Source organism: Strix aluco, chromosome 2, assembly GCF_031877795.1.
Source record: "Strix aluco isolate bStrAlu1 chromosome 2, bStrAlu1.hap1, whole genome shotgun sequence".
Taxonomy (NCBI): domain Eukaryota; kingdom Metazoa; phylum Chordata; class Aves; order Strigiformes; family Strigidae; genus Strix; species Strix aluco.
In genome coordinates, this window is record NC_133932.1 from 66,069,425 (window position 1) to 66,092,149 (window position 22,725).

Sequence of the window (22,725 nt, forward strand, 5' to 3'; positions counted from 1 at the left end):
TTGCACCTCGCTTAAGAGCTCCAAAGACTGAAGTAAGGATCTGCTTTGGTGGCACACCACCAGCTAAATTAATCTCCCAGCATAAACTTGCACTGTTTGGTTCAATGAACAAAATCAAAATCCAGTCTCCAAATAACTCAGATGAATTTCTGGCTGATGTGGCAATCATTAGGCATATTAAATGATAGATACAATGAAAGTGATTTTTAGTGGTTCAGATAGACAGGCAGCTAGTATGTTAGTACTGCATTCAGCTTCCAACCTAGGTATGTATCCAGCCTGATAAAAAGCATCCTTTGTGGATTACTTGCTGTACTTTGACCTTCTAGAACTGCTTGCTTTTTCTTTTCACTGGAGACCTAAGATTCTTCTGTGCTCCCTTAGTTTGTACTCCCCATAAGCAATAAAACTATGTCTCTTGCCTTAACTGACTGAATTTCTCAGTAATCACATACCTCAGATTACAGACTTCAGGTTTAGATGCACTGCTGTATGAAGTACTGTACAATGAGCAATCTACTGACTTTCTATCATACTTAAGAAATACAGTCTCACAAATAAGTCTGGTTCTACATCTCTCCTTTTAAGCCTGTCAGGTGCCCATGCCAACAAAAAAAAAAGGTTCATCTGTCTCACATCCTCTGGGAAGCTTTGGGCATGTATACACAGCACAGCAGGGCAGAGATCCTCAAGCTAACAGAGACCAAAGTGTGGCTTCATGTATTAGCACCATGCAGCCCTACAGGCTTTGGTCTAGGAGATGCATAGCTGTACTCACATGATGCCAAGACCAAAACAGTTAGTCTTTCCTCCTGAAAAAAACATGGGACAAAGCTGATCAACTCAGATGTTGTTCCCTGTGAACACAGCTGAACTGCTTACAGACATACTGATGCAACATTTGATGCAACTGGTGCCAAATATCACAGAGTGTTACTTGAGGTAAATACAACCCCAGTGTTAATAATAATAATACAATTTGGTTTTATCATCACCCAGTGCATTTTTATAATGTCTTTCAATGCATCTGGCCCATATCAGCTGTATGGTAATTGAATGTTGTCAGTAAAATTATGTAAAATTAATTTTGACACCCTTTCTCTGAAGTGTCTGTTCTGTTCTTCTGTGTCCTTGGAATGAAATGTTTTGATACAAGAGATTTTCTTCAGAGAAAATAGCTCCCCAAGCTCCTGTTGATAGCCCTCTAGTTGCAATACTGCTGAATGTGTCATATCCAGGCTCTACCTCATCCTCTGATTTTCACTTAACAAGTCCACAGTTCAAAGATCTTCTTCTATGTCTTGCCATTCTTAAGAGAAGGTCAGATTCTGTTCACTTGAGTAAAAACATGACTGATGCTAATTTTCTGGTGTTAAAACCATGTATCACACACTAAGAAAACCATCAGGTGCAATCTTTACCTATCAGGAAAAGACTGGTATCACATGCACTAAAGACTTGACCCCAACATGTCCCATATTTGGTTGCATTACTTTTGCTTGATTGCTGAGAACTGAATCTTTGCAAGTAGATCATATTCATGAATGTGTCACGCCTCACTATGTCATTGTGCCAGAGACTCATTAAAGATCTACTCAAAGCTTGCTTCCTAATTTATATTTCTTCTATGAGTTGCTTTGATTTGAGAAATCTCTTGCAAAAGGAAAGCTGTCCATTGTTTGGACTCTAAAAGGAAATGTAGGTGTTTAATTGGTGGATGTGGTTTTCATTATACTTTCCATCTCCACCACAAACCCTCTGCATAAATTGTGACAAGTCTGTTGGCAGCCTCCTATATCAGACTGGAGGTAGCTGACTTGATAAGCATGTCGCCCAGCCGAAGAAAAACATGAATTCCCTCCAACTTTGCTCAGAATTGCTAATTAGCTCAAAGGCAGTGTCCTGAATTGGCACAGAAAACCACTGTGAGAAAGTCCTAGGGAGATGCAAGACTATAACTCAATAGGGTCTAGTAGTATCTTAAACGCTTTCTAGTTTAGTGAAATCAAGCTAGCATCTTTGCTCTGAATATACTCCTTATTTAAACACGAGCACAGTGATTTATGATCCAGTAAAGTCCCCAGCTTCATTTCTATGCAGCCCATATCATGACGGTAAAGAAGGCTCATTTGCCAGAGAAAGTAAAGATGGAGATGTTTTCATTTTTATAAAATCAGTCACCTAGTCTTACAGGGCTGAGGTCCTTTCCCTCTCAAACAAATGAAAGAGGTAGGTGTAAAGGAAGCACTGATGCAGTCAGAGTTGTGATTCCCTGCTGTTTTTTCTCAATGGGGCTTGTTCCTGCTCCCACTCAGACCAAAAAAAAAAAAAAAATCAAACCCTTGTGTATACATTTAGCATTTCCAGTAGCCAAGTGGTGAGGAAGCATTTCCAGTGGGCAGTTTGCATGTGGCCATCCTGTTTTCCCACCATGTAGAGATATTTTGTGCCAAGCCAGTTTGCCTGAAGGGCAGAGCAACTTTTGGCCCATTTTAGTGTCTCTACTGCAGCCTGAAGTTTACTACTCCTCAGAGGTGACAGGACAATACGCAATCACAGCATGGGACTATCAGGCTCTGTCTGAGACACTCTGACCTTCATCGCCCTCAGGAAGGTCTTCACCCATTCTCAGCTCTTAAACTAAAGCTCTCCTACAAAAGTAAATGTTTAACTGAGAGGGTACTCAGGATGCTGATGCCCTGAAGTGGTAAGAGCATTCACCTGACACACAAAAAACCTTCATGCAAAGAAAATGGAGAGTAGATTTGAACTTGTAAGAATTTGATGCACAATTCACAAAAAACACCTAAGTTGATAGAAAGAGCCTCTTTCTGGGTGTGGGATTGTTTATATTTTCAGGTCTGTATTGTGGTTTGAATGAGTATGGGCACACTGAAAAATGATGCTCAAGCTCTAGTCTCCCATATGTCCCACTCCCCCTGGACATGCCCTAGAAATGCTGACATGAAAAGAGGAAGTCAGCAGTTTTGCCAGGACTTCCAGGCAAGCCAGTCACGGTGGAAGCCTGACATCCAGAAGACCTGGAAAAGGGCCAGTTTGTGCACAGCATGTCCATCCTGTATGCCTGCATTCAGGTGCATCAGATTTATTATGCATGTGCAGATCACCTGATTTATTGCCATGGTTTATTACCAGGTGCAGCAAGGCCAGCAGCATATTCAGAACATATTGGATTTACTGCACGTACACGGGACATCTGCAAGTGCACACAATCACCTTTTCTCCTGAGACATCCTAGGAGGAAATACAGGAACCATACTCAAACTTCTGGATTCACTTTGGTTCTGTACTTGTCTGCAGGCAGAGACAGACTTCTGGGATAAAGTAAACGCAGCTACTTTAGCATACTCTGAGAGTGTATTGTGAGAAAACTTGTTTGTACTTTTCAATCCTCCAGAGGGAACTGTGCACGAATAAGGGTGAACTAGCAGCATTTCAATAGAGCAAGCCTGTTCCCCTACCACACAGCAGATATATTAGCACCTAATGAGTTATGATGACTTCAGCTTTAACAGATGACTTTTCTTCCGCCAACCAAATTACAGTATAAGCACCACTAAAATTTTATTAGCTGGTTTTGCATGTGAATATGACTTGAGGAAAGGAAAACACTCGAGTTACGTGTTTGTTCAAAAAAATCAGAATTCCATTTTCTTTAAGACTTTCCATGAGAGATACATTTCCAAGTCATTTCTGCAAGTGGGAATTAGGGTATATTTGACAGGCATCCAGGTGTGGACTCGAAGACTCTCTCTGATCCAAAGCAGCAGTACTGGAGTAGTACTCCGTAGTAGTGCTGTAATAGGTATATTTAATTAGTTCCCATTGGTGCCACACATATTCTGATGAGGTGCTGGAATGCCTTGAAGAATATCTGATAGCTATCATCGTTTCAGTGTGCTGAGCCCTGAGGAGTCTCTCTCCTCACTCATTGTGGAAGGGCTCCCAGGCAAGAGAGAGGTTACCTGCATCTCCAGGTATGGCCCTGGGGAGCACTCCCACACCCACAAGACACTTCTTCAGGTACCATCCCTCCTGATCCTACCCAGAGCAGGGAGCTTGCTTCATTCACCCAGCCCATGACTTTCTGCCCCCAGAACAATGTCCTGTGCCTTCACTGCACAAGCGCCTGGCTTCCCCACCATTCCTGCACCTGAACCTGTTACCTTCAACCTGAGTCTGTAACAGTTGTTTTAGGTAATTCTGCAGGGTCCAGTATCATGTGCATGGAGACAGCATTTCTTTGTGTCAGGTCATGGAGATTGCTCAAGTGTACTCATTGCCTTTGATATCGTATGACCTCAGGCTCCAACGCTCCCACGAATAACTCCCTGCCACCAAGATACACTGTCCTACACCAGGGAACCTGCAGAACTTTAACACATTGGGATTATGGTAGCTCTAAACTGACTGAGACTGAGCTTACCCATCTACAGAGATCTTTGGGCAAGGGCATTTTTCTGCTGCTACACATACCTCAGTTTGAACAACTGGACTTCATAGATGAGAGCCAGCTGCAACTGAGATGCCGCAGCAAACGGCATTTCCCAGGTAGGATGCTTTGACTATGACCCCCTTTTCTTTACAGCTCCTCACTGGTTTCCACTTTCCTCACCATGAAGGCCCTTTGTGGCCTACCCCCATCATTATGAAAAGTCATTACCAAAAGTTATTACAAAAAGGCTGACTCTAGTCTTCTCTTGACCCATTAGGGCAATTCACTCCAAGTTTCCAACTAACACCTTCAGGGTATCCCTGTGCTGTCACTCATGCTTGGGAGGAGTCCTCATAAACATGCACAAAATTGCTTCATTGTTCTTTTTGAGATTCTTGAAAAGAAAGTTCTGGTTTTTCCCATCATGCTCACACTCATGCATTTGGCAGCACTGTCAGGCTGGCAGTTTGCTGCGACCACTGTTTATTTGGATGATTAAAATACTCTGCCTTTTCTTTCTGACTGGTTTTGCCTAAATCCATCATTTTCTTTTGTCTTTCACTTTCTCTGCAAAGTTTTTTGTCCCACGACTGGCTCTTTGTTCCGTGTCTGAACAGCACCTAGTGAAGCAAATCTGGGTCCTTACTTACAGGTGCAAAGTCCAATGGAAATGCACCTGAGTAACAACAGCAATCAGCAGAAGGGTAAAATAACATAGCTGCCACACTCTCCTGGAGCCAGTGCAGAGCACTAGCCATTCCAGTCCATCAATGAAACACGGTTATGATGGGAACATGAGGAGTTTCACTGTTGTTTCTATCGGGGTAAAGAGTTAGGATGTTTCCCCTTCTGGGAAACCTTCATTGTAGTTTAATTTCAAATCATCCATGCTCCAGAATTAACTGCAACTTTCATTATTTGACTATTTTCCTTGCTCTTTTTAACCCATATGATAATTTCTTCCTTTTTTTTTAACTATAGGTTACTTTGCTGTATGCGAGTGTGTCACAGAACTCATTTTTCTAGTTACTTTGACAAACCTGACATCTTGCAGCTGTTACACATCTTGTTTCAATTACATCTCTAGATAAAAAGAATTCTCAAAGCCTGAAGGCTACAGATGGCTTCCTGGTGAGGGGTTAACTCAGCTTCGTATTAAAGCCTTTTTGGAAGTCCCTTTTCTTGGGCTGTTCTCTTCAGCCTCCTTCTTTTATGCCCTTCTAATTCTGCTGTCTCACTTACTATAACCCCCATTCGTCTCTGGTCACAGGAGAGGAACTGGAGCCCCTGTGTCCATCCCTGCCTCCATCCCACCCAAAGGTGCCTTGGGGGAAGCGAAGTATCTGTCACTTGAACCTTATCTCCACATATCATGCAGGCTGCTTATGGCAGGGCACAGCTGAACGAGCACAAATCAATGGAATGACAACTCGGACCACCACTAATCCCTAATAAATTCTGACCTGTCCCACAGACTTGGGAAGCTCTTGACAACTGGTGATGCTCTCAGCATCTGGCAAACCACTTGTGTCTAATTGGGTACCCTGAGATATTTACACTGTGCTTAATGGTTACAGAAGAGATTGATCACCCCATTCTTGGTATCTATCCAAAAAGGGTATATAAAATCCTTTGATCTTGCTAAGGCAGCAAAACATGTCTAACCATCAGTTATGTAAAGGTGGTTGTTATTAATTTGAATACTGCACAGAGAGGAAAGAACAGAAGTACCATATAATGAGATATATTAAGACTACAAAAGAATTAAGTGAAGCCGTTATGTTATGAATCATGATTTTATTGTTTAGCAGTCAGCTCTTGATGTAATTCAGATAATAATGAATGGGCTAATTCCTTCCACCTTTATTCAGGCAAAACTTCCATTGACTTCAAAGAGAAAGTTGTCCAAGTCAGGACTAAAGACTGCTGCATCTATTCCATTATTTGCAAATGCTTTTCTGAATATAAAGTGTTCCTTTATAATGGGCCATCACAAATAACAGTAACATTTACATAATATAAACCTCTTACATAAGTGTCTTTCATGTTCAGAAAAGACTTTTTATTCTTATTGCAAACTGCCATGTTAAAAGTTCTTCCACAAACCCTAATATTTATTAAAATATAGGAGCATACAGACTTTCTCAGTGTACTATTTTGACCAGCTTTCCTTCTGCTCAATATTTTTCATTTCATTTTACCATAATTTTTTTCTCAGGAGAATGCGTTATTTATTGATTATTAGCAAAGAGATGATTTATCATTGCAAATATTTCTCTTTATCATAGAAAACAGAGTGCCAAAAATGGGAAAATGTGCAAGCCTTGTTACATTTTAACAGATGCTAGCAGTATTTGAGGAAACAAATGAATAAATAGTCCTACATCACTGTTTCTCTCACTCTATATTTCTATTTATAAGTTAATGCTCTCTATAACATTTCAAATTGGTACTTTTAAGTAATTCTTAAAGTAATGGCTCCAAACTTGAAAAATATACTTAAATGTAATACTTTCTGTTTTGATCAGGGCAGGACTCTTCAGGTTTTTGAGAAAACCAGATTTTTTTTTTTTTCCTCTGATTATAAACTATGCACTTCCATCTGGAACTTATTTTGATTTTGTGAATCTTAATGCCTCAGAAAAGCACACAGAACAATGGATGGGCACTCTTTGATTGTTTTAAATTGAAATTAATTAATTATGAAACAGCTGCAATAGTCTAAATTACTTATTTCCCCTTTCAGTGAAAATTAATTTACAGGCATTTGCAAAGCATACAAAAATAGAGAGACAAGAAAGTCTGTAAGAAGGAAAGTCATGTAGAATTGTTTATGATCTGTATTTCAAGAAAGTAAATAATTAATAGCTCCAAGGAAGCATATTAGAGATTGCTCTTTCTATAATACAGTCACATTGAGCAGTAAAATAATGCTTTAAATCTCAACAACAAATACAGTACAGAACTCAGTAGAGTTTACCTTTCCAGATAATAATTTTTTCAGCTGAAAACAGCAGGTTTTTTTCACATTACAACCAAACTGTGACTTGAAAGAAGCTTCTCAGTCATTTAGTCAAGACAGATGAGCAATGAGTGTTAGAAAAGCTACCAAGGCATCAAAAGATCTACAGTCAAGGCCATTAAAGAATAGCTAATCTGCTCTAGTTCTAATTCTTCGCTAATGGGTTTCCTTAAATGTGCTTTACATCAGCTGTAATTAGTTCAAGATATTGCTACTTATATACTTCTAAGAACAACAAAAAAAAAAGGTTGCATTTCTACCGCATAGTATGTAATCATGTTTGTGCAGCCACGCACCCAAGCTAGTAAGTTCTTGTGCAGTGCAAAGCCTCAAAGAGTGTCCTAAAGAGATACTTTGCTTGGATCTACAAAAGCCAGTGCAGGTGCAGCAGCAACAGCATTTATCTATTCTTTCCTTTGTTGGGGTTATCTCAATGCCATTTTACCTCAGATGTTGCAGATTCGAGTGTACCAAATGGCCAGGGATACATTAAGCTGCATATATTGGAAATATGTACATTTTTGCTACCAATGCTCTGTGTTTGGAATAGATTTTCAAAGCCAGTAGCAGTGACAAAAAAACTCAAACCCAAAACTCTTGCCACTTTTATGATAGAGCATGACTGGGTTTTGAAGGGATTCACTCCTCAGAAAAAGGTTCTTTTATCTGAGAGAGCAGCAGTCTGACTCAATGACCTAGGAGAAACGTACGAACCTGTGGCCCTTTTGGACCCATCTACATAGTGAAAGGGGTAGAGCTCCACAAGCTAGCTGCAAGCACATGGTATACCCAAACATGCAAGGCAACGTGGTGATATTATTTCAGATCAGTTGTTCATGGTGGTTTTCTTGCAAGGAGACTGAGTAAATAGACTAGCACATAATCACCTTTTGTACTAAGAAATTCCTGACAGTCTTCAGGCCTAACCACAAACAAAGCGCATTGTAACATTAATTTACTCTTTAAACTGGCAACATTTAGTTAACTCAAGGTCATCATCCTGCAGAAAATGTTACACTCTCCTTGCCAAACACAAATGAAGAAATGCACACTTAGCTTTTATTGTTACTTTGTCCTTTAAAAACAGTTGACATGACAGGTTCCCTCCCTGACAACTTCAGAAATAAAAATGTAAAGAAGTGTCTTCTACTGGATGCATATCAGCATATTTATCTTCTCCAGAGTATCCCTGTCTGCAAACTCTGTTCATTTGTTCTGGACTGACATTCAACCACCTATTGCACTTGCTGTTCTAAGACAAAGGGAGCACAAAAACATTAAAATTACGTCATTCCCTCCTAAAATCAACAGACCTGAGAGATGAACTCTCCTGGTCAATCAGAAGTGGTCAATAACTGAAAGAATCAACTTTCTCTTGGTGCAACGCTAGGAGGTAGACACCACTTAGCAACGTCAGAACAACAGCTAAACCCCCACAGAGGAGGTTTAGGATATCTGCCAACACTCACACATCAGAACAGGCTCCCCAAAATATTCACAGTGACCAAAGCAAAGGAGGCAAGATAGAAACAGGGAGATAGATGGCAGGAGAGACCACTGCTGGGATGGCTTCTGAATCTGAACCCTGCAAATGCATACTTCACCAATGCTTTTTCCTCCTGATTAATCTGTCTGTTGTATTTGCATTTTTCATACCACCACAGGTCATCATAATACCCTGGCACCTAGACTGCACTATTATGGCAATGCATGGACTAGGAAGGCCACCCATTTCTCCCTAATGGATTTCAAAAGTGATACATGCAATAAGAAATGATCACAGCTCAACGCAATCAAAACATACTCAGTGTAAGAAGACACCACCTTCATCCTCTATTTGTCCACTCCTGCCATTCAGTCAAACGAGGCTGAGCCACAAAGGACTCTTTCTTTGGTCCAAAACATGTGAAAACAACCACACGGAAAGACTGGGTTGCATTAAGAAGTTGTGCGGCTTTGTCAGATACAACCCTCTTGTTTTTAGTTTTAAGTACTTACAGTTGTAGATCATCTTTATTGAGAAACAAAACATAGCAACAAAAAGTTTCTTAGCAAAGATTTCTGGTCCCTTCTGCATAATTTTAAGTGTTTCCTGACTGCTGAGACCACCACTGCTGCATTGGAACTAATTTATTTTTTAAAAAATACATAAAGGATCTCTGAGGATAAGTTTAAATTGCATTCCTACTGTCGTCTTTCCCAAGATACATCCATATCCAGGTCCTTGGTACATGCATGCAGGTTAAAATCTTCCTAAGAGGATAAAATGCAGTCAACTTAAGTCACTAATGCTACTTTTTGTTTGCTTAAGGTATTAGGAAAGCTGAGATACCAAGCTGTAAGAGAGGAAGACAAGTTATGCATTTTTATCTTTCAAAAGACATAGAGAACGTTTAGCATGGAATATTAATAATTGCCATCATTTTCATTTAACTGTCACTATAGTTCATTCACTCTTTCTCCTAAACATAAATTTGTAGTTACCCACAAGTTATTCAGAAATTATATAGATTATTACCTGAGTATTAAACTACAAGTGTCCATTTTTGTTCTTCTGGGGCCTTAGGCAGCACCAGCAAGCATAGCCAGTGTCCTAACATTGATTTTAAGAGACAGAAGACCAGTGAGTAGCCATGCTGGTAATGATGCGAACACAGTGGGTTCAGCCAGAGCAGGGACCGGAGGGCTCCCTGGGAGCAGTCAGCCAGCAAATCCAGCCCCCACCAGCAGCACTGAAATGGTAATTCCCATTCCCCAGCAGGGCAGGGTTCCCGAACAGATAGTTTTGTTCAAAACCAAGGAAGCTTAGTTACAGCTTTCCCTTTTCCTACTTTCAGTTTTTCACAAAGAACTTGTGGTTTTCCACTGGAATTAACTTTACAGCTAGCCAGCCCATATACAAAGAAACTTTACATGGGTTTCCTAGAAAATATCATGTTTTTGAAGTCGCATTTTGTGAGGATGTCAGTTCGAAGTTACAACTTGATCAGTTTGTTAGATGACACACCGTCTCACACAGAATTTAACCTCCCTGTTTTCTAACTGTATGTAATATCAGGTTTTCTTCATTTCCGCTGATTTTACTTTGTTACTCCTATTGTTAATAAAGTTATAACCTGACTTTAAGGTATCTCTGAACATACGCTGTGAATAATTGCTGGAACTCTTTTTATCCATGCTTTGTTGTTTCCTAGTCATAAATATGATGCAAATGGATTAATTTGTTATATGAGGTTAAAAACCTTGCAATTAAACAGTTGCTTTCTCTAATGAGAGTGTTGTGGAGTTGTGTATGATGTTATTGCTAATATATGGATGACAAGATGTTCCCACAGCCAGTAGTTTTTCTTTGTCTTTTTTTTTTTTTTTTTGCTTAATGTCCCATATTTCTCGTCCATGAGTTTTAAGAAACCTGGTATTTTCCTCGAAATATTCACATAGAGTAGGAAATGCCATATGCACCTCATGGCCTCTTCCAAATCCTTCTCTAATAACCTAGCAAGGTTTCTTCCTCAACTTCTGATGGAAAACATCCCCAGAGGAGCACAAATCTACAGTTCTGAGTCTTAGGAGAAAAGCCCAAAGGGCTGTTCTCTTCCATCACACAATTGGGCATGGGTGCTCAAACAGTCCTCAGGGAAAGAGATGATAGCACATTCACTGTCCTACTGGTGTATCAAAATTTCATTTATCAGACAAAAACAAAGCAGAAATTTTTAAAAAGTAATTATTCTTTTAAAAAAGTGTGACTGAGTACTGCAAATCAGACGTGATGGGCCAGATCCTCATCTGAGAGGCCTCTGGACTCGGTGGAGACTTACACCAAATGAGGAGGATGCGGTACATTACATCCAGCAAATGAGCATTCACACAGCACAACAGACATATTTTTTAAAATATTATTCAGCTGATGTTTATAAAGTATTATGACCATGAAAATCTTTCTCTTCTTATTATTTATAATGTTTAGCACATACAATTTGTTCGGTGCTGTATGAAAAAAAAACCCTCAAACAATAAAAGTAATTCCTGACCCAAAGGGCTTCCAGCCTAAAAAACAGGCATCAGGAAGAAAGAACATGCTGTGAAAGCAGGAGAAGGGAACAATCTATAGTTATTACTCGTGTTATTGTTCACTCACAACTTATAATCATCACAGAAAGAGCAAATTTTTAGATGGCATCTCAATGAGAGGAAGGTGGTAACTGTGAGTTGACACTGGGAGGAAGGCAGAATGGGAAACACCACAAAGATGGAAATAAGAGGAGACAAATAGGATTTCAAGCATTACTGGTAGAAAGAGGCCAAGAGCCAAAAGGAAAGAAAGAAGGGACAAAGTCCAAGACACAGGCTGGAGTAGAGTTGTAAACGAGACAGGAGATAAAAGAAGACACTAACTTAATTTTTTATGAGAGGGAGGTATTATTGCTGTTTATTGTCTGCAAAAAAGGGTAATCTGGTCCAGCCTCTCACCCTACTGAGAGAATGGTTCAAGTGACCCCTCTCCCCTCAAAGTAGCTGCTTACTGTTACCTGAAAATAAACATCCTGATATTCTATTTTGACTGAAGAAGCATTTGTAGAATTAGCTTTCTAAAATTGTATCCAGTAAAACACTGCACAACATGAGAAAAAATCTTGACTTGCAGAAATATAAAATGTAGTGACTAAAAGCTAGACAACCTGGGATCAAGAAGTTACAAAAGGTTCATTTATAAGACTGCTGGATGTCTGGCCACTTTTTGTTAATAGCAACTTCCAAACAAAACTCTCATTGAATTCAAATGGAGCAGGAACAGACCCAAAGATAGCAAATGAACTAATAATTCAATACATGGTCTGTAAAACATGCTGGGCCACCTTACACTGTGGCATTCGATATTGATCTCGACTTGGAAGCTATACAGCCATACATTTTTACATGACTACCCAACCCCTACAAAACTGATGCTAACTCAAAATATCCAGAAACATCAGACAAGTACCAAATAAACTGATTACATACTTGGCTTCTTTTACACTGTTTTGTTTGTGGCTAACAAACATCTTACACTCAAAATTATTTTCTTGTTTGGTACAACACAGTAAGTGCTTCAATAAATCTGCTAATTGTTTTTAATGAATGGGGAAAAACTCAGCCTACGCATGTATCTTAGACAAGCATGTGAGGAGAGCCTTTACTAAGCGGTCTTCACCAGGGCTATCACTGTGCCTAAACCTAAGCACAAGAGTTAAGGACCTGGCTGAATTTTGATCTAGATTTGTTAAATAAAGCAAATAACAACAAGAATGCCTGTAATGCAGAACTAGTTCTGGCACTCCAATTAAGTCCTCTGGTCTGCTCATTTGCTGTTTTCTGTCATGTATAGTATGTTTTCTGCTGTACAGGAGACATATAAAACACCTCTAACTGAGATTTTCCACCTCTTTTTGTCTGGTGTAAACAAAGACAAAGTTATGGGACACTGGAGAATCCACATCCTTGAGCCTGGACAAGTAAAACTACACATACAGCATACAAATAAATGCATGGAGAAAGAAAAACAGGAGATGGGGCTGTGGTTCAAAGTCGTTAGTGCCGTGTGTTTGGGATAACTGTGTTAGTCAGCGGTAACACCTTGAGTTAAGTTGGGCTGATCATCCCAAAATGTTCCAGAAAAAGCTTACCAAATGGGCGCAAGTTTTGTTTATGCCACAGATTGGTATGTTTTCTTAAAATTTCTATTTGAGTTTGTACTCGGCTTTCACTATTTGAATTATAGTAGTTTTCTGGGAAGCAGAAGTGTTATTGGCATCAATACAACCTGGAAAAACTACTGTTTAGTAGAAAACAGCTTACAATATTCTCCCATTGCAGCTTACTAGTTAAATACTGTCTTGTAGCCATGACACAATATATGATTACATTTTCTATGCTACAGCAAAGTGAAAGACATAGCACATATTAATTGGAGAGCAAATTCATTAATAGTATAAAAGTAACAATTAATGAGAATTGATTAGCATGCTGCTGTTCATGTGGAAGCCCCTTTTGATTTTCCAAGAACATACCAAAAAAAAAAAAAAAGCACTTTAGAACAGCACGTTAATATTTAATTACTGCACTTCTAAGCAAAACATTCACCAAATACTGCAAAAAGTGGATTTTCAGTCATAAATTAAGTGCACAAATTGCCATTATGACTACATTCAAAAGAATAAAGGACAACATTCATTCTCACTGCAAAGAAAATTAAGCCTCTTTAAGTGTTGCTCTTTGCCATGAAGTACTTCCTATCTATGTGGTATATTTTATTTCCCTTTTTGGCAACAATTGCACTGCTTTGAAGTAATCCTGACAAGCATTTGGAGCTTAAAGTTAACATACCAGCTTTGTTTTGGTCAAGTTTAGTAGTCTCCAAATTGAGGGTTTCTTGAGAATGTCCATAACCTGCCCGTCAGCAAGCAGCGAGCAGGCAGGACAGCAGGAGGGCGGTGTGCGACAGACACCCTGCCTGCGATGGGAGAGCGACCCAGGGCCCTCTGCTACAGCTACCGCAGCACCGAGGCACTGCTGGCCTTCACATTGGACTTTGGAAGCTTTCACTAAGCAAAAGTAAGTTTTTAATACTGCTCGTACGACTTTTCAAAATGACTATTCCAAACCAACTGCCAAAACAGCTGCTCAATGATAAACTTCCAGCCCGTGATTTCAGATACTCCAAGCCAAAGCCAGTCAGCAAAACCTACTGCCCCAAAAGGATGCAAACATGCAACAGCAAACACCTGCAAACCCCCTGCTCCCCCGATGAGCTCCGCTTAAAGTAGGCGTGATCCCCTCACTAGGCACTGCTCCCGACATTTGTGGGTTCAACCCCTACACAGGGGTGAGAGTTTAGCCAACAAATGCAGGCCTGCCACTATGCAATGGCTTTTAATGCGTTATTTGAAGCCGTTCTGTTGAACCTATCTTCTAAACTGCAACAACTACAGAGGAAAACAAACAAAACCTACGAAACCACAAGATCACTTGCAACGCAAGTGCAGACATTTTTAAGCAGGTAATTTAGCTGGAAAATGGTTGATGTCTCTTTGGTCCCATCCAGGAGCCTTATGCCGACCACAGTCATTTGAAAGCGGCTCCACAACAGCAGAAAAGCATGCTAAAAAGGTTATGAAAAGGAGCACTTGCCAGACAGCAGCCTAAAGCCCCAGCTTTCCAGAGTTACATTGTTAGCTTTTCAAATTCAATATTAACTCCAATAGCCAGCTTGCAGAACAGACTAATGAACAGCACGGTTTTGCTGGAAAAAGAAAATTCCCCCAAAGTTTGTCTTCATTCAAGGACAAGGGAAAAGCATTCAGATGTGTGAAAGTATTATTTCTCCCGTTCTTGTTTATCAGAAAAAAACATATAATTTGGTTGTAAAACTATGTGTGTGGACTGAAAACTTAAGATCAGGCCAGAGATAAATGTTATGGTTTGGATATAAACTGAATATTGGTATTTATAATTGAAACGAGGACATAACCTTAACTTCTGTCACAGGCAGAAACACTGTAATTAAAAACTTTTATGGGGTAGTAACTAATTTTGTATTATATGTGCTCTTTAAAGTTCCCATCACAATATAAAAGTTTTATTAGGCTGGATGTTATCAATGTATGCATTTATAAGCACCCGCATTACGCAGTGCAAGCTGTTCTCATCATCCTGAGATCCTTCCTAAGAAGCGGCTCAACTAATGGGACTCGCTGGTCCGGTTTATTTTGTTACACCTGCCACCGAAGAGATAAGCCGGCGCTGTCGGCCGCGCACCCTACTGACAGAAGCGATAGATCACCGAACATGTTAAAAAAACCCGCCCACCGTTAACCGATTTCAGGCAAAAGTCATCTCAGCTCCCCAAAGTACCGAGCCAGCCGGCCGGACACAAACTGCCCCGGCTGGTCGCAGCACCGCCCCCACGGCGGAGCCCACCCCGCCCCACGGCGACCCCACCACCCCTCGGGTGGGGGCGGCGGGGCCCCGCGGCACCCCACCCGCGTCCCACCGCGGGGGTCTGCCGGGATCGCGTCCCACCGCGGGCTCCCACCGCGGCGTCGCACCGGGGGTCCCGGCGCCGCCTCTCCGCACCCGGGTGGCCGCGGCGGTGACCGCCACGGAGCGGGTCCGTGTGTGTCCCCGCCCCGCGCACCCCAGCCGGCCCCGAGGGGGGCCCGTCGCCCCGAGGCCGAGCCGGGCCGGGCCGGGCGGGCGGCGGGGAGCGGCGGCCGCCCGGGGGCAGCGTGGCTCCCGCAGCAAACTCCGGGACTTGGCAGAGGCAGCGGCTTGGGGAGGGTGGTGCGGGGGGGTGGGGGGGGAGGGCAGCGCTTCCCACCTCCAGCCGCTAATGACATTTCTAGAAATTGTTTCCCCTCCTCCCTGGCAGCCCCGCACCCGCCGCCGGGGCGGGCAGGGACGGGGGTGCGCAGGGGGAGGTCAAGGGCATGCAGTGGGGGAGAGGGGGGGGGAAAGGGGCAGGAGAGAGCAGCGGAGAGGGGCGTCGGGGGTGGGGGGCAATGAAGGCGGCCCGGGGGGGGGAGTTGCGGGGCGAGGGGGGGGGTATGTGAAAGGGGCGTGCAGGAGGGATGGGTATGAGCTACGGGAGTGCAGCCCGGGGCGCCAGTGGCGGGTGAGCACAGGGGATTACTGCGGGGGGGTGAGTGCAGGAGAACCCCCAGCCAAACACCACATTCACCTCCCGGACCCACCCTGGCAGCCAGGGGATAGGGGCACCCTTCCCTCTGCCCCTCCCGGGCCAGCAACGCTGGGAGAGCAAGTGGCAGGGGAGACACCTCCCGGGGTGCTGCACCCTCTCCTGCTAATGCACCCGCCGCCCCAGTTATTGGACTCCCGAGCCACTGCACCCCCTTTATTGCACACTACAACTGCACCCTCAATTTATTGCGCCCCTCCAGGTAAGTGCGCACCCACCCCAAATTACTGCCATCCCCCCCAATTACTGCACATCCCCCAGTCATCGCACCCCCTTCAGTGACTGCACACCCCCCGTTATAGCACTCCCCGCAGATCCTGCCCCCTCCCCTCCCCCCCCCGCCCCCCCGTTTGCCGCTCCCCGCGGGGGGAGGCAGAGGCACCACCACTCACCACAGAGAGTCCAGGTCCCACTCCTGAAGGAGAGCTAAGTCGAAGCTGTCCATGGTGAGCGATGTCAGCGCCACCGCGCTGCAACCACACGGCGTCCGGGGCGCATCTTAACTGCACCGCGGGCAGGGCGAGGGCGCGGAGCACCCCCGGCGCCGCCGCCGGCCCCTCTCCGCACACGCGCGGGCGGGGACAGACCCCCCCCTCCCCCCCGTCACCACCTTCTTCCCGCTAACCCCTAAAAAAAACCCCAACCAACCAACCCCCCCCAAACCCCTCCCCGTGCCACCGCTCCTCTGCAAGCGGCGCGGCTCGGCTGGGCTGGGCTCGGCTGGGCTCGGCTCGGCTCGGCCGCCGCCGCGCTCCGCTCCCGCCCCGCTCCCCCGCGCCTCCTCCCTCCCCCCTGCGCGCCGGCAGCGCGGCCGAGGCGGCGCCCGCCCCGCGCACGCTGCGCCCGCGCCCGCGCAGCGCCCGCGCAGCGCCCGCCCGCCCGGCGCGGGGGGGCGGGGGGCGGGCCCTGCCCGCCGCTCGGGGGGAGTTGGTGGGAACTTGCGCCCCGAGAGGTTTGCCCGAAGAAGTTGGGTTTGGGATTGGGGTTTTTCCCCCCCTCTTCCTCCTCCTCCTCCTCCACGCGTGCTCCCTGCCCCTCGGCCCCGTGGGGCGCCCCGGGTGCCCTCGGGTGGGCCTCGGCACACCGGCTGGCCAGCACCTCAGGCGTCACGAACACCAGGATGCTCGGTGGAGAAACGCTGGGGGAGAAACTGGGACAGGTTTGTTGTGGGACAGGCCGTGGGCGCAGGGCCGGCTGCCCGTCCGCAGCTGGGGAGCTGGGGTCGGGTCGATGGGGTTTTGCACCGATTCCTCCCCAGATGTGTGGTAAGCTGCACCTGTGCAAATCACAAATCACAGCTCCTACGGGCTCCATCTACATCCAGGTCTACCTAGGTCTGCACAGCAGGTCAAAGATCCCTGGTACGCATGAAACCTGTGAAGATGAGTGATCTCGGGGGAAAAATAAAGTACCGATGGTTGGTACTTGCCACCCGAAGAGAGTAAGACCCCTCGCACTGTCCAGCCTGCGTGAAGCACTGGCTGTGATATCTGGCTGGCCAGGGGAGGCAGGCTCTCCTGATTTGTAGTTGCTGAATCACATTAAGAGAGGTTAACACACATTAAATACTTTCCAGAATACTGGGCTTTTCAGCTAAGCAGTGAGTAGCTGCCAGAGAAGTGCCATGTCATTGCAGACAGGAGAAGAAATGTGCAAAATCTGTGATGCAAAGAGGGGGCTATATTCACGCCACAGTGCCAACGCGAATATCCACGGGGCCATCCCACACTGGGAGATCCCTGCTCTTGGAGACCAACCCAACGCAGCTTGCAGCTGACTAGCAGCACCGACGTGCGTGTAGCCCTGGCAGCCCAGAGCACTGCACAGGCTCAAGTATTTCTGCCGGCTTCTGGACCGGTTTTGTGGCTGTACGTTACTTGTTCCCGGGTGAGTTAGTTCGCTTTAATTTAGGGTTGGTAACCCTGCACAAGTCGCAGCCGCACCTTTGGCTGCAGCGTAGGCACACTCCAAGGGAAAGGTTTGAAAATCCATACGTTTGTACGCAGCTCTCGGAGAGTCATCTGAAAATCCTGAGCCACTCCAGAGCTGCTTCTGTTCCCTCGAACAGCCAAGGTGGTGCTGCCTCCTACTGCCAGAATCCCCCGACCCTGTGGATGTGGAGCATCTTCAGCCTGGAGGGACCCCCCCGGGAGCCGGCTCCTGCCAGGTCTATCTCCTCACCTTCCCCAGCAGGATGGAGAAGGACGTGTCCCGGGTCGGGAAGGCTTGTGGCACCCCCTGTCTAACCAGAGCAAATGAAGATAAAAATGAAAAAAATGAGGCCAGTTCAGATGCCAGGCTTTGTCCGTTATTAATGGACACATAAAACCACCTGAAAACAGCCTTTTCTGTCAGCTGGGGTAAAGCTTAGCACGGCTGAAGGTTGAGCCTGCAAAGCAGGTAACATTCTCAACAAATACATTACTTATGTGTGAAGGAGTGAAGGGCAGCATATTTACACTGACCTTTTTAAGCCACGGCCTGTGCTGCCTCACGCTTCTTATTTTAAGGGAGATTTTGCAACCCACATTGCAGTATGGCCCTGATTCTTTCCCTGAGTCCCACCTTACACAGGGATTTGGAGAAGTACTTAAATCACCCTCGAAATGGTACGTACAGCAGGGGAGGCTTAGGCTGTCTTTATGGACTAAATCACTAGAGGTAGACCCTCTTTACATCAGCGCTGGAGCTGACTCTAGGTCATTCTGTAAAGCGTGAGGTGGACTGTGATGCTCACAAGTGGCAGCTCACAAACGTGTGGCAACTTGGAAGTGAAATTCTGTAGGCTAAATTCATCGTCCAAACTGAGATCAATAGAAAAAGTAAACAAACAGCATGAACAGCACTGAGTAAATTAAATTTCAAACAGTAATACATAATGATAGCAACATAGGCAGTATGTTTTATGTTTTTAATATGTCTTAACACATGAGATTATTTTTTTTTACATTTCTTGCATGTATATTATTACTGTGGTGTTCTTTTCTTTCCCATCATGGCCATGATTCTCTTCTCATGCGGAGCAGAGAACATCAAGACTAATTGCATTGAAATTAATGTCAATTGAAAATCTCAACTGCTTTGGTTAGCTGCCAAGTGCTGGAAGTTTCCCCTTTTTCCCTCTGGCCTTGATGCCAATTTCAAAACTCTTTGTATGTGAGACCTCACCTACAGGTTAACCTTCCACCCCTGATTTTGTTTCCTCTGCGATGTGCCTGGCTGGACAGGCTTGTGGCTTTGCTGCTCCTCTGCATAACACCGTGGTTGGTCCCTGTGGCTGGAGCATCCTCTGCGCTCTGCAGTCTCGCTCAAATCCTTCCCTCTTGCCAGCCATCGAACAGTAACCTCGCCTGCTGCTTTCTTACTTAAAAATGTCCCATCTATCACCAAGTGTGGTATGATCATAACCGTAACGTACAGTAAATTAACGCAGACTGTTTAAAAGGAGTTTAGGCCCGTGCCTGAAGGAACTCCTTCCATGCTGCCTGTTGCAACCCACGGCTTCCCCGCAGCCACCAGTTCTCCCCTGTCATCCCTTGCTGTGTGACTTGTCAACATATTTTCAGCTCCTGTAGGGAGTGAAGCCTGCCTCTTTAGGAATGCATGGTGTTATATAAATAAAAATATGCCATGTGCTATCTAATCCTGCTCATTGTATATATATATTTAATGATTCATGTAGACATTACTTGCCCCCTCATTGTGCTTTTTCCTCTGTTAACAGCTCTTCATTAAGAATAAGCAAGCAACTGTGGCCAGTGAAGCAGACTTTCTAAGAAGAGCTGAAGGCCTAGGAACAATATGTAATTCAAATCAATTACATAAAGAATGCACGTAACAAGAAAGCTGAACATCATCTTAAAAGTTGACATTTCCCACTTCTCAGACTCTGTCTTGAGTGTGGCATAGCAACTGCCTGAGGAAGAGTAAAGATAATTTTAATGCAACATAAAATAAGGGGGAGGTGAGAAATACAACATTCTTAGTCAACTTCCTCTATGAAAAATATCACCATAGTATCTCTTTGGTATAACCTACCTTTAAAACACGTACCTGGCAATAAATTAATTCCCAGCAAATTCATAAGACCTTAGATGAATGCTTTCAAAGAACATGAAAGGATTTCTGGAGGTGACCAGTGTAGAAAATTCCTTAGCATCAGTATAGTGTGTCTCAAGAATGCGATTTCCTACATCTTACCCCACTTTTGAGACACCAATGCAGGGGTGGTGGGACACAGTTAGACCCTGTTTCTTTGTCTGTGGATTTCAGCAGTTTCTGGGGCAGCCACACAGCCATGTGTACGTAGTGTGGTTCAGGATTAGACCGTGCATGTCACACCCTTGGGGGAGAGAATGTAGGCTGTTACATTTTACGCCTGCTCTTGTCCAAACAGCCTAACCCATCAGCAATTCCTTTGGCAGGCAGATTGCTACCTTGCTCAAGGGGAGGGCTACCAAGCACAGGTGTGTGGTGCACTTCTAGCACTCGTTGCAAGGCAGTCCTCCCAGGGCAGCTCCAGCAGCTGCTCTGAGCTCTCATATAGGCTGGGACAGGACATACATGGTTCCTCAGTGAGTGTTTACATAAAGCCCAGACACAAATCTCTTCCAAAGGATGAAAAACCCAAGAAGCATTATTTAGTCTTGCTTCAGCAACTCATCACCATACCGAGCAGTACCTACTTCAGCTGGGCACTGGCTCCACAGGGGCAAGGGATCCTAAATTAGAGTTGGTGTTGCAGAATCAGTCCCTCAGTGCTTTAGGCTGTGTTTTATTTGTCCAGGGGTTTCTAAAGTAGTCTATTGAATATACTTTATAATAGGTTTGCTATTTAAATTTAAATACAGCATTCCACTATAATTAGATACTTACAGGCTTACGTGTAAAGAGTTTTAAGTGTAGGGTGTTTTCATAACCTTATAGTTTACAGCAAGGCAAACCCACTGGACTATCTAGTCTAGCCACCTGTATATCACAGTCTATACAGTTTCACTGTTTTTCCCATATTGAGCTCAGTAACTTGCAGTTTGAGCAGTTGTGCAGCCCATGGTTTAGTACTCTTAACATAATAAAATGTACATTTGCAAATAATTTTACTCTCTAGACATCTTTACTTTCCCCCCATATCTGTATGTCTTCAACCTGATAATGTTTCATTAAGTCAGTGCTAAGTTCCAGCACAATGGCCTGTGTTGCTCCAGCAGAGAGTGAAATGAGCTCTGAATTGTGTTTCCCTATTCATTTAAACTTGCAATCTGCTTTGAAATTCCTTAGGATGAAAGTTGTGTTTATGTCTCATCACTAACATATGCCTAACCTTAACTCTGACTCAGCACATGTAAGTGCTCCTCGATTCTATGCTCTTGCATACCCCTTTATTGCATTATTATATTCTGTATTCGTTAGGTGGTTCTTCTCTAGTCACTACAGAAGATGCCAAAAATATTGTGAATGATTCCTCTCCTGCAAATATCATCACGGTCTATTTATACATTGTAGCTCCTGAGATTTGATAAGACCAGAGTGTAATATGGCATGGATACAGATGCTGTCAAAGTTAAGTTAACACAACATATTTCATCACCCTCCCACTTAACATGCATAATACACAAACGGTTGCAAACTATCGTTCTTTTAAAGAAGCAAAATATATGGATTTAATTTTTAATGATTTAACTTGGTAATTAATCCAAATTATTAGTTAACAATAGCTAAAACAGAGAACTATAATGGATTCTCTGGATAATGAAAATATTTATTATTTTAATAAGTTGCATGGCTGGAAGTCTAAGTCAAGTCTTAGTCTACTGGCCACATATTGCTCTTGATTCACACATAGGACCCCCATGGAGGTAGGTGGATGGCTGTGTCCCCGAACGAAGAAATATAAATAGCTGCTTCCGAGTATTGATGACAGCATCTATCATGTCAGCTGCAGAATTGATCCATCTTAAATTATGAGCCAGGGCTGAAGGAATTATGCCAATTAGAGAGACACAGATATCTTTTTTTTCCTCTTGTTCTTCTCTTTCCTATAATTTTTTCCCCACACAAAAGGCTTTGAGACCTGTTTATATTATGTAAGTCCTTTTGCCCCCTGAGGCCCAAAGAAAGATTTAAAAAGAAAATGTAATTGCTGAACAGAAGTGCTATGAGGGCCGTTTCAGGCTCAGGGGAGGGGAAGGTCAAGTTTTTAACCTGGAAACAAAAGGACTGAACCCAACGCTATCAGTAGGCTTTCCCTGGGGTCCAGGTCAAACAAAGCCCTTTTGCTGGACGGTGGCTTTCTCGGTGATGGGGAGGGCACGACCTGCTGGCGATGAGCATGGCAGGTACACACCATCCTCCAAAGCAGAGCCCAGTGAGGGGTCTGCAGGTTGGGGTCAGTCACGGGGGGTGGGGGGGGCAGTGAAGAGGGTGTCCCCAGTGACAGTTCCCCATTGCCCACGCCTGCCAGTCACCCCCCAACAGATGTCAGGGGCCATCTCACAAAGCAGCCAAGGGAGC

At 44.1% G+C, this 22,725-nt stretch overlaps 1 protein-coding gene across 2 annotated transcripts in view; it reads right to left on the reverse strand.

Annotated features, from left to right (window-relative positions):
* Positions 1–16,705, reverse strand: part of AFF3 (ALF transcription elongation factor 3) — a 336,079-nt gene extending 319,374 nt beyond the window's left edge. For both annotated transcript variants that reach the window (XM_074815074.1, XM_074815073.1), the window contains exon 1: positions 16,608–16,705. In XM_074815074.1, coding sequence (XP_074671175.1) covers positions 16,608–16,660 — 53 coding nt within the window. In that variant the 5' untranslated portion in view covers positions 16,661–16,705. The remainder of the gene's footprint in view (positions 1–16,607) is intronic.
* Between the last annotated feature and the right edge of the window lie 6,020 nt (positions 16,706–22,725).